Source organism: Platichthys flesus, chromosome 17, assembly GCF_949316205.1.
Source record: "Platichthys flesus chromosome 17, fPlaFle2.1, whole genome shotgun sequence".
NCBI classification, from domain to species: domain Eukaryota; kingdom Metazoa; phylum Chordata; class Actinopteri; order Pleuronectiformes; family Pleuronectidae; genus Platichthys; species Platichthys flesus.
Window position 1 is genome coordinate 14,391,076 of NC_084961.1, and position 15,839 is coordinate 14,406,914.

A 15,839-nucleotide genomic window follows, 5' to 3' on the forward strand; every position below is an offset into this window, starting at 1 on the left:
TGCCAAAATAAATATAAAATATACATGTTTATTTATATTCATATTTCCTTAAAAGAATCACATGAGGTTTGACCATGCATGACTACATGTGTGTACAACTTCTCTAAATCACCTTGAACTCGATTTGCTCATCAACTCACGAACAAGGACAACAGGCCTTTTCTTGTTCACCATTGGTCAACTGTGATTTCGCTGCTGCAGTATCAAGCTCTCTGATTGGACAATTGCTGGAAAACGTCTCCTTCATTGGCTGAAACAGACGCGGGATATTGAAAGGACGCAAACGGTGCGGTGTCAACTTGGACAGTACGAGTAGATGATTTCACAGACTCACCTGCGCTGAGTGAGGGACACAGGCGGGTTAATAAGGTCGGTATGTCGGCCACTGACATGTCCGCGGTGCTTGACATCCTGCGCTCACTTTACCTGCACATCCGAACTCTGGAGGAGTTCGCGGACAGCCTCGTGTTCCGAGAGGGACAGGGGGCGGTGCTGGTGGAGCCGACTGACAGCGACCGCTTCAAGTCCTTCGTCCGGACTGTTTACGTCTGTTCTGACAAGGAGCTAAAACAAATACCGAGCTGCAGCCAGGTACGTTTGTCCAATAAGTTCAGAGTGAGACTGAAGTGTCTGTGTTCAGGACCTCTCAAACTATCAATGTACTGAATATCAAACATATTTACTGTATAGATTAAGAGATTTTTTCAAAGTAAAGTCCAACATGTGTACAATGTTGGACTTCACGAGCAAGTTAAACAAAAATAAACAATGTTTCAGAGTTATAGGAGTGCAGTATTCGTCTGTAGCAGTTTCATATATTGTCATGATGCGTAAATGGAATGTAAATGCCAAGACTCAAATGTGAAACGCATTCTTCTTGTCGCTGTTGTGTATTTTTTTTTTATCTCATTTCCACAGATCTGCTCTCTGCCTGAACTCTTGGCCTTCGTTCTCAATAGTGTGAAAAGGAAAAGGAAAAGGAACGTCTTGGCACACGGCTACAATTTTCGCTCTGTTGCTCAGGAGGAGCGGGATGCAGACCACTTTAAATTCCAAGGAGATATAACTCAAAGTGCCGCTTACATCCATGGCAGCGACTTGTGGAAGAAGGTCACAGGACGTCTCGGCACGGACATCACGCGGTACCTGCTGGAGAGCTGCTCCGTGTTCGTGGCAGTCCCCCCTTCATGTGTTTTCCAGGTGAGTGGCCCTCCTGTGTATGACAGGGTCTCCATGGCTACTGCCGCCCCCAGGTTTTATCTCCAGCCTCGTCGCAGGGCACATAACGGTACTCAGACTGGAAGGTATAAAGAGTCGGTGACCTTGAAAAAGAGACATCAAGTTGACAACCGAACAGTCAGTAAGATGAGGAACAGAGCAGATGTGAATGGGAAGAGGGGGAAAAGAAAGAGAGAAACTGATCAGAAGGACTGCGAGGAGGTTATGACACGTTCAGGAAAGAGAAGACGAGCAAGACAGCAAAAACAAACACGAGACATCCATCAGGTATGTACTGAGACAGTGGAGGAAGAGCAGCCCATATCTGTGGAACGAACATCTTCCGTGAAGGCCTTGGAAGACGGTGGTACTGGTTCTAAACAGCCTGTTGACGTTCACACAACAATAAGCTCCTTGGAGGGAGGACCCAGTTGGAGATCAGGGGTTTTTCCCCCATTACCTCCCTCGCAGTGTTTTATTCGCACACTGGGAATCCTGTATGGGGGAAGGGGAATGCGTAGCTTCCTTCTCAACAGGAAAAAGAAGAGGTGTGTTGGATCCAGGAGGCTACAAGGAAGAGATCTGCTGAGAATAGTCTTCTTTGAGGGACTGCCTTATCTAAACGGGCTCGAGAAGAATCCAAAGAAACTTCCCCGGCGCTTTTTCAACATGGTTCCCCTGTTCCGGCAGCTGCTGTGTCAACACAGGAGATGTCCGTACAGCAGAATACTGCAGAGGATATGTCCACTGCTGGAGGAGAGAAAGGCAGGGCAGGAAGAACTGATCTCCCTCTTGCCTCAACGCTGTGCACCTCATAGGGTCTACCTGTTTGTCAGGGAGTGTCTCTCCGCTGTGATCCCGCATGAGCTGTGGGGCTCCGACCACAACCGACTTCATTTCTTCGCGAGGGTCAGGGGCTTCCTGCGCAGCGGCAAGTTTGAGAGGCTCTCATTGGCGGAACTGCTGTGGAAGATGAAGGTGAATGACTGTAATTGGTTGAAGATCAGTAAGACGGGTAAGATTTTCACTGATGAGAAATGTTTGTTTTTTCTTGGTACACATGCTTTTTGATGACCTGACCAGTGTAATCCGCAGGCAGGGTTCCGCCCAGTGAGCTCTCATACCGGACACGGGTTCTGGGTCAGTTCTTGTCTTGGGCTCTGGATGGCTTTGTTGTAAGCCTCGTCCGAGCCTCCTTCTATGTCACGGAGAGCATGGGACAGAAGAATGCCCTCAGGTTCTACAGACAGGAAGTTTGGGCCAAACTGCAGGATCTGGCCTTCAGGTACACACTCAAACTAACACACATCTGCAAATTGTTTATACAGTCATGGGCCACAAGCTCACAAACCATTGTTGGGATTGTAGAGGTCACCTTGCCAAGGGTCAGATGGAAGAGTTGACGCCGACACAGGTTGCCTCCCTCCCCAAAGCTACGGTGGTCTCCCGCCTTCGCTTCATTCCCAAGACTGACGGCATGAGGCCGATCACGCGAGTCATAGGAGCTGATGCTAAAACTAGGGTATATTTTTACGATGGCATTAAAGTTCTCCCTGACATGTTTAAACGTTTTGTAAGTGTGTGTAGCATTTCTGGGACATTTTCCTTTTTTCCTTGCAGCTTTACCAAAGTCGTGTCCGGGACTTGCAGGATATGCTGCAGGCCTGTGCGCGCTGCACTCCCTCTCTCCTGGGCTGCACGGTCTGGGGGATGACGGACATTCACAAGGTTTTGAGCTCTCTGGCTGCAGCGCAGAAGGACAAGCCACAACCCCTCTACTTCGTGAAGGTGAGTCCATTGCTGTGCTTCACTTGATGTTTTTGAGTTTGCGAGTGCATTCCATTATAGCAACGTGCAGTGCACTATGACTGCAAAACGATCAACACGGGCAGTGTTATACGATGGGCACTCGTTGGGGAGGGATCACCATCTTGTTTTCAAACATCCATGGATGGCAGCTTAGGAGGGGGAATACATCCTTGTTGCTGCTGATGATGTAAGTAACAGGTAGCCTGAATCAGGGTGCACACACAAGAGAGAAAAAAGTTTATGCTTAAGTCTTTATGTGAGCAAAATAGCCGACAGACCTTTTGGCAGGCTCCAGATGTGGTTAAATTATTGTTGTGATTTCAAGTGAGCACACAAATGTTTGTGTTTGATATAAGTCAACACAACCGTGTCAAAATTTGTATTGTTTTACTGTGTATGTGATTATACAGGCTGGACAGTGTACCACATGTAAATATGACCTGAAGCGTCCCGATATAGCATGTTTAACTTTTGCTCCAGTAGCCTCTAAAGATTTTGAAGCAGCTATTTTAAGGTAAAATTGATGCATGAAGATGCTTTATTGCTCTTCATTGTAATTTCAGCCCTCACTCAGCGATTTCTCTGTGTTTCAGGTGGATGTGAGTGGGGCCTATGAGAGTCTGCCTCATGACAAACTCATTGAGGTGCTTGGCCAGGTGCTCTCAAATGACCACGATGAACTCTTTACCACCCGCCGCTACGCCAAGATCTGGGTCGATTCCCATGAAGGCCTGAAAAAGACCTTTGTCAGACAGGTAAGATTATACCCGCACACAGGATCATGTATGTTTTGTATACACACATGTGATACGGCCATTTGTAAACATAGGCAGATTTCCTGGAGGACAACATAGGATCCACCAACATGAAGGGGTTTGTGACGTCAATGCAGAAAAAAGGGAAAGTCCATCATGCCATTCTGGTGGAGCAGGTCAGCAGGTGTCCATAAGGATCTTTGATACTTCAATTTTGTTTTTATACTTTTCTTTACATTCTTACTTTTCTTTCTTCCAGCTTTTTACTTCAGATCTTCACAGCAAAGATGTGTCACAGTTTTTCACCCAAATGCTAACTGGCAGTGTTGTTCAGTTTGGCAAAAAGTAAGCATTATGTTATGTTTGGTTTAACATTAAATTACCTTCATTAGCAGCAAGCCAGAAGTCATTTATTTTAATTTCAAGTATGAGCAGGACAGTTAGTGGGATTCTTGGCGCTTTGTTTTACAGGACATACCGTCAGTGCAGAGGGATTCCTCAGGGATCCGTTGTGTCCAGTCTGCTCTGCTGTCTCTGCTACGGTCACATGGAGAATGTCCTGTTCAAAGATGTTTCTAAAAACAAAGGGTACAGTAGACCTCTCCGTATAATCTTCTGTAGATGCAGTAACACATGTGCAGCAGCAGAGAGCAATCTTTCTTTATCTCTGTGTCTCTTTGCAGGTGTATGATGAGACTGGTGGATGACTTCCTTCTCATCACCCCAGACTTGCATGAAGCACAAAACTTCCTCAAGTATGACGAATACCAGCATTGACAGATAAATGTTACCTTCCTCATGCACTTCTTAAATATTATGAAGTTGTTTTGAACTTCTGGAAAATACATTTTCTATCAAACTAACCACTTTATTATAGTAATTATCTTTATTTATAGCACCTTTCATACATTAAATGCTGCTCAAAGTGCTTTAGAATAAAATCGGAGACATGAAATAAGTTCAAAGATCAAATTATTAATGAAAAATAAACTTAGGGTAAAAGCATAAAGATCAAAAAGGTTTCAAAAGAAGAATAACATAAAGACTGAAGTGTTTAAAGGGATAAACTTAGTTAAAAGAAATACATCTTGAGCTGTTTCTTAAAACTATCAACAGTTAACTATCAATGGTTATCTAAAACCTATGAGGTTAAAAGCAATACAGAATAATAATAGTAGCAATAAAAACAGAATCATAGTGTATATTTTTGAGTAAAATTCTTCAACCAGACACCAAATTAAAATCTTTATTTTTGAATTTAATGAAAATATTTATACATTGTTTTGTACAAAACTTTATGCTGCTGAAAGACACTTTACAGGATTACACAAAAACAGAATCTTAAAACAAATGACTATAAATTGCATATCACAATCCCACATTGAAACATAAGATACACATAATTGAACAGCATGATGCACAATTATTTTAAATCGAGCACTTAATAATGGCATTTGCACTTGGGTGTGTAGGATCCTGCTGTCTGGTGTACCACAGTATGGTCTAGTGGTCAACCCACAGAAGGTGGTGCTCAACTTCCAAGCATCAGGAAGCACAGACTCTTGTCCCGACATCCGAGTGCTTCCCCCTCACTGCCTCTTCCCCTGGTGTGGACTGCTGCTGGACACGCACTCTCTCGACGTCCACAAAGACTATTCCAGGTAGAAACTTCCCCTCAGCCGGAGTCGTGCTGCTGAATCATTTCCTCCAATTCGCTTCTCGGATGAGGAGTTATTGGGCTCTGTCAATGTTTATGGTTTCTCGTAAGCTGCATCACTCATCCCTGCACTTTGTATCAACTTGTAAACATTCTAATGTGGCTGACACAATGAGATCTGATCAGCATCATGCAGGTTTATGGCCAGCCCCACACCATGCTTAATGCATCTACTTCATTTTAATACATCTACTTTAATGTTTGTAGACTGTAGGATGGTAACACTTGCTATGATTTCATAAGTCATCGGTGTGTCTTTTCCAGCTGTGCTGCTACATTCATAAACATTTCGACTAAACTGGAACAGTTGTATTTATATGTTTGCGGAAGACAGGCTCTATATATTAACTACATACTCTTCATACTGCATTCCTATGGGTATGACATATGTAGGTCGTAGCAGCAGTCATATTGTGAGATGATCAATTCATTTCTTACATTGTTACAAGGGGCGTCGTTGAGCCGAACTCGCAGTGTGACATGGACCCACACATTTGTAGCAAATACAAAATAAATCATGCGGCATTCATGTAGGTTGGTTTTCTTCCAGAACATCCCAAAATCAAACGGTGGGTTGAAACAATCCCCAGTATAGTAAAACACAGGAGATATTGAACCTGTATCACCATGCCCGACTTTTTTTTCACGAGAAAGCCTGTTGCAGGTTTGAAGCCATTTACTTTGTTTACTTCTTACTCTCCATCTTTCACAGCTATGCAGGCCTGTCTCTGCGCTACAGCCTCTCTTTTGGCTCTTTCCGCTCAGCCGGACAGCAAATGAAGAGGAAACTGATGTCCATCCTCAGACTCAAATGCCACGCCCTGTTCTTGGACCTGAAGGTCAGTGAATCAATAATTTTGAACATCTGTTTGTATGTTGCTTTAAGTTAAAAAGGATAAAATTAATTGTTTTTTACATATCAATCTACACACACACACACACACACACAAGATATGTAAATTCACTGAAACAGAAATCTAATTCTAACTTTAAGATTCAGACCCTTAATTCAAAACAAAATGAGTATATCTTAGTTATCTTCTTTGAAGGCCATAAAGGTATAAATGTGAGCCTGCACTTCCTCTTTGGCTTCATCAACATGTTATGGCAAAATTATCCAAGGTTACTAGTGGGATGTTCCCCTCAACAGCAACAAAGCGGTACAAATCTGCTGTAAACTTTTCAAGTTACACATTAATCAAGTCTATTGGAGAATGATTTTAATTTCAACGCATAACACACAAATACAAATTATACTGAGCATCAGAAAATGAATGCCATGTGATACAAATCTGAGACAAACAGTGGAAAACGCCAGAGAATAGAAAATATGACTGATTCATTTAACTGATTTTATATATCATGTACAAATAGTAAAGGCCGCTCAAGTATACCCCACAAAAATATTGCTATTTTATTTAGTTGCATCGATGAAGTGGAAGTCCCACATATTGGTTCCTATTTCGATCTTTCTGGTTTAATTTCTGTACGTGTAAAGATTTGCTTAATATGACTCGTGTGTTTCCCTTCTCAGACCAATTCTCTTGAGGCAGTCTACAACAACATCTACAAGCTGGTGCTGCTTCATGCATGCAGGTAAAGATGCTGATCTAATTTCTGTATTTTATAATATATAGTCTATATAATATATGGCTCTTATAATCTGATAATGTGTTCAATTTATTCAGATTGAATAGGTGAGAATGTTTTGTTTCCACTGTCCAGTGAAGCATTCAAATGTGTTGGTCACCGGCCTTGGATTAATAAACAGTGACATATTATCAGTCAATACCTGCACTGAGCCGTTTGATTACACATTTACCTCAGGATGTAAATATCGAAATGAGTCCAAGCTATCTCTGCTTTCACTCCCTTCTGTTCTCTTTTTTTTTGAGTGTTTTGTTTTCCCCTTAAGGTTCCATGTGTGTGCCCAGAGTTTGCCCTTTGGCCAGAGGGTTGATAAGAACCCTGAATATTTCCTGAAAATGATATGGGACATGGCTAAGTACGGCAATCATCTCCTCAGGCACAGCAACAAAGGCAACAGTTCCTGCTTTATACTATTCATCTTGGAAAGTTAATATAAACAATCTGAAGTCACACATTTGAATCATTTTCTTTCCTTCTTGCTTCTCATGTCTCCAGGTCTGACTTTAGGCAGTAAGGCTCAGACGGGTGTTGTGCAGTATGAAGCAGTGGAGTTGATTTTCTGTCTCTCCTTCCTGCTGGTGTTGTCCCAGCATCGTCCTCTGTACAAGTATCTGCTCACACGCCTGCACAAACGTATGTAACCTCAAGAAACCCTCGCGTGCAGAAAAAATATCACACAGACTCTGTCACGATTAGCACTTCTAAAAAAGTTTATAGTGCACGTTTCATACAGACAAAGATACAGACCCTTGTGCAACACAAAGAGTATTTACATAGTAAAGTACATTGGATATATTAGATATTCAAAAATAATCAAAATATTAGAAGTAATATGAAAAGTGAGTTATGGCTGCACCTAATAATTAACTGTTATAGTTTTTCACCTTTCATCATTTGGAGACTGAGATGAAATTCAGTTTAGATAATGGCTGTAAACTCACTTTAGAAATCAAAGCCCCACATTTCACGCCGTGCAAAAACTGTTTATTCATGGGAAAAGGTCAAAGGAGCAGATGGATTATTGTTTAAAAAAAAAATATGACTAATGTTCAACAGATTGTAGTGGTAAGAGTAGTCGTAACTGCTGTTAATTAGAATAGAAAATATAAATTTGTTCCTGATTCTGGCAATGTGTTATGAAATAGGATATCTATTAATTTCGACATTGCTGATCTTTGGTTATGAATGAAATAAGTTCAGAATCTCTCTCAAAATGTTCCCGCTGGATTGTAGTTCGAGGTGTTGAATCAACTGCACAGAAAATATCTAACAGTGTACATGTTCAGAGAAAATCACGGGTCAGACTGAACTCTAGGCGAGATGTTTCTGCAGAAAGCTCTAAGGTCTCTGGATTACTCTCATTGGTGCATGGATGTAACATGTGGAGTAAAGTCTATGTTGCTGCAAAAGGAAGGTCTGAGCCACTATTGCACTGCCCAGCATGATGTTTTTTTGCCAGATAATATCAAAATCATTCAAAACTGTGCTAGTTTTGCATGTACAGGAAAAGAAAGCCCTCATCTTCCTTGAGAAGGGCCAATCCCTTTTGAATGTTGACTTAGTGAGAGATGCACCAAATATGTGATCTTACATGAACTCTAAGTCAGTTTATTGCCCCCTTAACTCGATTTTACAGGTGTTGGAAAAGGCTCAAGCACATGAATGTCTCTGTTCTCTAATAAAGACAAATAAAAATACATCCGTATCTTCTGCTGGCAGGGAAGCGCAGTCTGGAGCGGCGCCTGGGGGACATGAGGTTGGCCAGAGTCCGACAGGCCGCTAACCCCAGGACTCCAGTTGACTTCCTGGCCATCCACATGTAGATGCTTGCTCGAGTTACAGCTCCCAGAAACTAAGAGACCCTCAGCAGCTCAAAGGTACGAACAAGTATTATATGTATTATCTCTGACATATTTAATCCTATCTAGTCTTTAATTTTCCAAAATTCACATCCCCCCCACAATTATTAACTAATACAAACCTCTTTATTTGTACTTTTTTGTTTTTTTTACTTTGCTTGTCTCATCCTCAGGTTTCAAGAGAGTGAGATGAGCAGTGTGTTGAAATCAGTCATTCGGATTATCTGACTTGTCGTCGTGCCAAAACAAATATGATAAATCTGTTAGAGTGGCTGGCAACAGACAGCGAAAATAGCTCTTAGTCACGTTATATCAAACACTTAAATGATAAAATAAAGTCATAAACACACCCAACAAAACAATAACCTCCACAACAATATGATGATTCAAATTTCTCAAGCTACCGTAGCACACCAGGTCTCAACTTTGAGCTGTTTCTCTCTCTGGACTTTGATTTACACTTTGCTGTAGTTTTCCCCGGAAAAACACATGACATCACTATGCAATATAATTGAAATGAAAATCAACCCACAGAAAACCTGTCAGCCGTTACAGGGAGTTAAATAAGTTGTGCACAATATGGTGACGAAGCAGCTGCAGTGTTTGTGTTCAAATGGAAGGTTGTTAATGCGGAAGAAGAGACGATATTTTGTGTTTCAGTTTGATGTGTTACACTGAATGTTATCGAGCTCATGTTCATTTACTGTGTAATGTGCATGAAAAACAAAGTAAGGAATATGGATGTTCAATAAATCCGGTTTTGTTTTGGAGTTAGAGAATGTGATCTGTCATATGTCATGTTTGTCCTTATAGAATCCTGTTAATTTATACAACATCATTAGTTAATAGAAAAAGTTCAAAGTGTCTTGTGTGATTATGTTTGCTCTTCTGTGATTTTAGAGGCAAAATCCAGGCGCGATCATCAGGAAGTCACGACTTTTGTTGTTTGAATCGTATCCTAAGCTCGCTGTTTCCCCTGTTCTTGTGTTTCCACCACAAAGCCGTCGTTGAAGTAGGGGCTTAGTTCGGCTCGTGGCGAGGACCTCTTTTTCAGATGGACGATCAGTTTGTAGACAAACACCACAGGGATGGAAATCACAGGGAGCACAGTGAGGAGGATGATTATGGCAAAGACCCAGTCTGGGTATGGCTTTACTTCAGTTGCAGGGAATAGTTCCTAAAGATGCAGACAAACAAATGTATGAGACATGATGAATGTAATGATTATTTCATTTCAGAATTAATTTTAAGCCTAAATTCCTTGCTACAGATTGAGCTGAAAATATTGCTACCAAGATCTGCCATATAGCAGTTATCTCAGCTTAGCTTAAAGTCCCTGTGTTTAACTTTCATTTTGGTTCATTTCCAGCATGAAACTGTCGTTTGTGTATTAAAGACACAGAACACACTTTTCTACAGCACCTGTTTCCTTCAGCTTCCATTTTTTTACCTCTGCCAAGGAGGTTATATTAAACGTGGCTTGTTTGATGGCAGGATAAATCAAAAACGACTGGACTAATTCCCACAGAACTTGGGCAAAGGTGTGTTCTTCCTCTACCATTCAAGTTTGTTTCCTTTCGTTTCACTTGAGGATTAGCGATAGTGGCGTTAGCTCATTATGCTACTATAACAAACATGTTTGCAACAGGGTGCGCATCCACATTAGGAGACATGTTCTTGAACTGCAGGTTAGCATAATTCTGCATTCATGTTCTCTGCATGCTCCATGCCAAGAAGGTCGTTCTTTCGACTCCTCTGCGACCACGTGCTGTTGAGTCATGCAAACAACATGGACACTACAAACGAGTTGTATGTTATTGCTCCGAGCATTGATAGCTGTTTCTCATTTGATATCAGTGTCAATAAATAACTTTGCCAACCAATCTAGGTCACTGGTTTAGATGACTTAGTTAGAATATAATGGTGTACACAAATCTGTAGCTGCGAAAGGCTCCAATATGTCCACTAGCAAGTCATCAATGTTCCTGTCTTTTGGTGCTGGGCAGGTTTAAACATGTTACGTCATTCTGTAGAGATCTGTCACTGAGTGTAATATCTATATTCGTTCTTACATATTCTGGGTTCCATGCAAAATAGGTGGGATGTTTCTGTGCCTGAGTGACCACATAGGCAATCAGCACGCCAAATAGCATTACGGGACTGATCACCATCCAGCAGGCCTTCCAAAAGATGTTGGGCTTCTTCCCCGTCATGAACTCGATGTCTTCACTGAAACTATCAAGAGGACACAGGAGACAAAACTGGGATTAGAATTGTATGCGGCTGAAGAGGTTTATGGAAAAGGAGGAAGAAGTAAAGGGATTACGTTTTCATTCCACGGACATAAATGACTCCAATTAACTCGAAGAATGCAATGATGAGCAGAGGTACGGAGCCCACGTAGGTGTTAAACACCTCCACCCAGTAGTTCCCGGAGGCCAGTGTGAAGATAAGAGCCGTCAGGAAGGCTACCAAGCACGTGATGGCTATGAGAGAAAAACATATTTTCATAGAGGAAATTCAGAGACATCACAACTTGTAACTTTTTTTTAGATTTGCACGGACCTGTTACAAGTTCATTCGGGATCCACTTTGGCACCAGATTAAGGTCATGGATGGGCGTGAGGACTCCCTCGATGTTGCCAAACATGGAGGAGAGGCCCAAGCTGAAGAGCATAACGAAGAACAATATGGCCCAAATCTGCGAGCCTGGCATCTCTACCACTGCCTCGGCGAACACAATAAAAGCCAGGCCGGTACCTGACGCACTCTGTGGGAGGGAATATGAAGAAGAAAAGAATGTTATGCGGAAGCCTGAAGGGACTGTGGGTGTTTGACTGGCACATGATGTACTGTGTACTGGGAGAAGGGGGAGGCGAGAGTGGAACACAGCCAGGACTTCAGGGAAGAGGAAGATTAGAAAAATGAGACGCAGGCAAGAGCAATGCTAATTTATTTTGTGAAAATTGCAATACCTCGTCAAGGAATGTTTGCAGGTCACAGTGCCTCAGTTGCAAATTGGCCACCTGATCAGGAGACGTCTGATTTAAATACTCAAACCAGTGGTCGTAGTTCTCCAATGTTATATTCAGGTCGGAAAACTCAAAGTAGTTTGTCAGATCCAAGATGTTTCTGCAGAGGTAAAAACATCTTCCTTATTCGTGTATCAGAAAAGAAAGAAGAAGCTTACAATCATATTGCTGTGCATACATACTCTTGTAGACACTTGTTAAAGCCAGTAGTTGCTTTAAATCCCAGGATGGCGAAGATGGATATGGAGGCATACAGAGATGTGGCGCTATTTATTATCCCAACAACAAGAGCATCCCTCTCGCAGTTGTTTCTAATAGAAATAAAATAGAGTGAAAAGTACTATTTTTTTTCTTTTTTTTCAAGTTTTCCAAAATCCTTCCAATTCTGTGGAGCTAAATGATGAGAATTTAGGTCGTACTTCTCTCCGTTATAGCTGGAGAAGGCTATGAGACCTCCAAAGGCTATAGAAAGGGAGAAGAAGATCTGGGTTGCAGCGTCCAGCCACACCTGGGGGTTCTTCAGGACCTCCCACTGGAGTGAGCATAAAGATGAAACATTGGGTCAGTGTGATTTCTCTGATGGGAGAAGCAAATTTTTCCCTCAGCTGCAGTAGCAGCAAGTCTCCGCACTCACATCAGGAGTGAAGAGGTACGTCAGTCCATCACTAGCTCCGGGCAGAGTGAGGGCACGGATCAGGAAAATGGTCAGCACCAGGTAAGGGAAGGTGGCTGTCACATACACAGCCTATTTAAAAAGAAATTAAAAACATTACTAGATATGATACAGTGATGAAATCTGAATTTGAAGTTTGTATTTTTCCTCAGAGAAAACAAACCTTTCCAATGGACTGGATGCCTTTGATGAAACAGATGTAGACAACGCACCAGGCGCTGGCCAGACAGATCACCATCCACCACTGCAATGAGCCACTAGTCTCAATGTCAGGCGTGACGTTCAGGGTCTCACGGTACCAGAAGTAATTTGATGGAGTGCTCTTCTCACACTCTACATTATAACCTACACGGACACATGCACAGGTAAGAAGACCTAGCACTTAAAGAGTCTCAAGCAGTTAAAGTTATTTGTGTTTATTTTGGTTTATATTCGTAAGAATATTTAGCATTTAAGTTGTGTTCCCTTATGATTCAATTTTGAATGCAAAAAATATAGCATTTCAAAGCCTGTCCATCAAACCATTAAGAAATGAGTTTTTTTCCACTGCGTCACTGAGCAAAACTTGGCATGAAAGCAAAACAATCAAATTTTATTTCATGTTGTGGTGTTATATGTGTCTGTGCCATAAAACAATCCAATGTTCCCGTTAACTTTGACATGAAACGCCCCATAGAGCCTCACAGTTAACCGGTGCTCTTCATGGAATTCCTGTAAAGCTCATTTGATAATTTGCTCATAAAGAGCTGCCATCCAAGAGTATTTCGTTTACTGTCGACGTGGAAGTGTAGACAGTAACCTGAGGGGATCTAGAGGGGGAGACAGGTGGGCTTCCTCCTTACCTGTGTGGTTTTCATTTAGTGGACACTGGCTCCACGGCAGCGGATTTTGGAAGGAGTGAAAGAAATACCAGAGAACCCAGGCCAGGATGGTGTTGTAGAAAATACCCACCAGGAATGACACCACCATAGAAGCAACACCTACATGTAGGAGATCATGTTGTCAGGGAAAACACTGAACATAATTTTACATCCCGCAAAAATGTTTCAGCGTGTGTGAGTTTTTCATGGGACCCATTCTCCTGGGTGAAGCCGATCACCCACCATAACCTTTCTATACTACTTCCCCTGTCCTGTATACCATTTTTAATTGTAAAAAATGTACATGGTGCTTGGGCGTTCCTGTGTTTATGAGTGTAAATGGCTGAATAGGTAACCCTGCAAATATTTTCCCTCTTGGTGCAAGTAGAACTAAAGCTTATTTTTAATGTTAGTTAATATCATCATTCTTCACATTACACAAACAAGTAGGACATGTATAGATATATATATAAATGATAGGGAGTCTGGACATTTTCTGTTAAAGAAATGAAGCCAAACATTGCACATACGTGTTAAAGTCACATACCAAGCCCACCCAGCATTGGTGAGATAGAGTTCCAGACACCGATGCTCCCCTTGCGAAGCCTCTGTCCTATGGCCAGCTCCAGGTAGAGCAGCGGGAGGCCCACGAATACCAGAGCTATCAAGTAGGGGATGAGGAACGCGCCTGAAGACATGAAGTGAACATTAACCTCAGCCGAGGCAACAAACCGAATTGAGGAATTAAACGATACATCTTACGATCAAATGATTTTTATAAACTGAGTGACTACTACTTTTTAATGATCTTGATCAAGCTATAGTAAGTGACATTTCAGACAATGCTATTGAATGCACTGCAGAAATGGAAGTATATTATAGAAACTGTGTAATCACTAGTGTCCAAGTTGCTAAAAACATAACTGAACCTGAGTCAGGCGATGATAAATATGTATAAAAACAGTATTTAAATCTCCATTACCCTTCACTGTTCATTCACCAAATAATCTGAGGAAGAAATGTAGGCAACTGATTGATCATTAAGATGAGGTCAAATAGATGCTCGGCTGACTTTAGAGCTCTGTCTGTGGGAGTCTCAGTATCTCAACCTGCAATGTTGATGGACTCAGGAACGGCTGTTTAAACAAACCGACCCCGATCCAGGCGCTTTAGGATTCTGTGGCTTTGGGGCTCCAGATACCACTGACAGCTATGAGGAAGTAAATACTGGAATTCAGTCCACTGGAAGGGAATGATCCCTCAAACGGAGAAAAGGCTCAACATTGTGCGTGCATAGGGAAAATGACTGGCCTGACCAACTAATGGACAACCTTTTGCTCGTGGTCAACATTAAAGCATCTCATGACTGGATGACATTAACATATACAATCTGTCACATTCAATGTAATTGATTTGTGGAAAATTTAAAGTAAAGGTAGCTTCTCACCTCCTCCATATATTTGGCATAGGTAGGGAAAACGCCAAACGTTCCCAAGTCCCACTGCAAAGCCGATACATGTCAACAGGTACTGCACCTTGTTGTCCCATTGGGGTCTCTCCTCTTCCCCGGAATCCTTTGTTTTACCCATCCTCGGCTGGTCAGAAGCTTCTGTTACAACGATTAAACTCTCTTTAATTCAAACACCTCAATCAGTTTATATATTTCCTGTAGCCCAGGATCCTCGTCCTTATCTCCACTCAGAACAAACAGCTCTCGAGTTGGTCAGTCTAAGTGATGTCCTGTTCTCCCCTCTCGTCCTCTTCTGACTCCCTGCAGGGGGGCTTTACTCCAGCATCCAATCAGATGCGGCTTTGAGTCAAGGATCATATTGTTTTTTTTAAAGTGACTAAGTGGTTCAACCTCCCTGTTTGTTTCCAATAGGAATGTGCTAAACCTCAAATTAATGGATAACCTGGTAAATTAACTGTTGGGATGAAGTCAATAAAAAAGGACGTCATGAATGTTGTAAGTCTATAAAGGTTCAGTGTGTATCAATTAGGTGAAAGGGATCCGTTGGAAGATATTTTATATAAAGACTCCTTGTGATCTACAGAGGCTGTCCATTTTTTTATAATTAGATTGGACAAACTTTATCCTTTTTTGAGTTTTTATGACAACTGAAGGCGACCACAATTTCTCTATCATGTTTGGAAGGGTAGGTCGAGCTGAGGGGTATTCAGCGGCAACGTGCAACTTCACCACTAGATGTCACTCAATTCTACACACTTATCCTTTCAAATTTAAGGCAACACATTTTACAAAATA

General features: G+C 41.8%; 2 protein-coding genes across 2 annotated transcripts; one reads left to right on the top strand and one right to left on the bottom strand.

The window, feature by feature from the left end:
* Positions 1-312: 312 nt before the first annotated feature.
* Positions 313-9,006, top strand: tert (telomerase reverse transcriptase). Its single transcript, XM_062409979.1, has 16 exons — positions 313-591; positions 919-2,233; positions 2,314-2,503; positions 2,587-2,740; positions 2,839-3,006; positions 3,621-3,782; positions 3,857-3,958; positions 4,042-4,127; positions 4,254-4,370; positions 4,466-4,537; positions 5,255-5,443; positions 6,212-6,338; positions 7,034-7,095; positions 7,415-7,539; positions 7,645-7,782; positions 8,869-9,006. The coding sequence occupies exons 1-16, from the start codon at positions 376-378 to the stop codon at positions 8,970-8,972; spliced, it is 3,327 nt and encodes a 1,108-aa protein (XP_062265963.1). The 5' UTR covers positions 313-375; the 3' UTR covers positions 8,973-9,006.
* slc6a18 (solute carrier family 6 member 18) lies at positions 7,842-15,323 on the bottom strand. Its single transcript, XM_062409980.1, has 12 exons — positions 15,021-15,323; positions 14,121-14,261; positions 13,556-13,693; positions 12,877-13,058; positions 12,675-12,785; positions 12,460-12,572; positions 12,223-12,351; positions 11,984-12,140; positions 11,574-11,778; positions 11,335-11,494; positions 11,081-11,243; positions 7,842-10,185 (listed from the first exon to the last, which is right to left on the bottom strand). Exons 1-12 carry the CDS (start codon positions 15,160-15,162, stop codon positions 9,967-9,969), a joined length of 1,860 nt encoding a protein of 619 aa, XP_062265964.1. The 5' UTR covers positions 15,163-15,323; the 3' UTR covers positions 7,842-9,966.
* Positions 15,324-15,839: the final 516 nt, after the last annotated feature.

Coding starts and splice junctions, on each gene's coding strand:
- slc6a18 (XM_062409980.1), bottom strand. CDS start 15,162: ATGGGTAAAACAAAGGATTCCGGGGAAGAGGAGAGACCCCAATGGGAC. Junction 12,573..12,674: donor CGTACCTCTTCACTCCTGAT/GTGAGTGCGGAG, acceptor TGCTCACTCCAG/TGGGAGGTCCTGAAGAACCC. Junction 12,141..12,222: donor TTTAACAAGTGTCTACAAGA/GTATGTATGCAC, acceptor TTACCTCTGCAG/AAACATCTTGGATCTGACAA.
- tert (XM_062409979.1), top strand. CDS start 376: ATGTCGGCCACTGACATGTCCGCGGTGCTTGACATCCTGCGCTCACTT. Junction 2,234..2,313: donor GTTGAAGATCAGTAAGACGG/GTAAGATTTTCA, acceptor TGTAATCCGCAG/GCAGGGTTCCGCCCAGTGAG. Junction 4,128..4,253: donor GTTGTTCAGTTTGGCAAAAA/GTAAGCATTATG, acceptor TTTGTTTTACAG/GACATACCGTCAGTGCAGAG.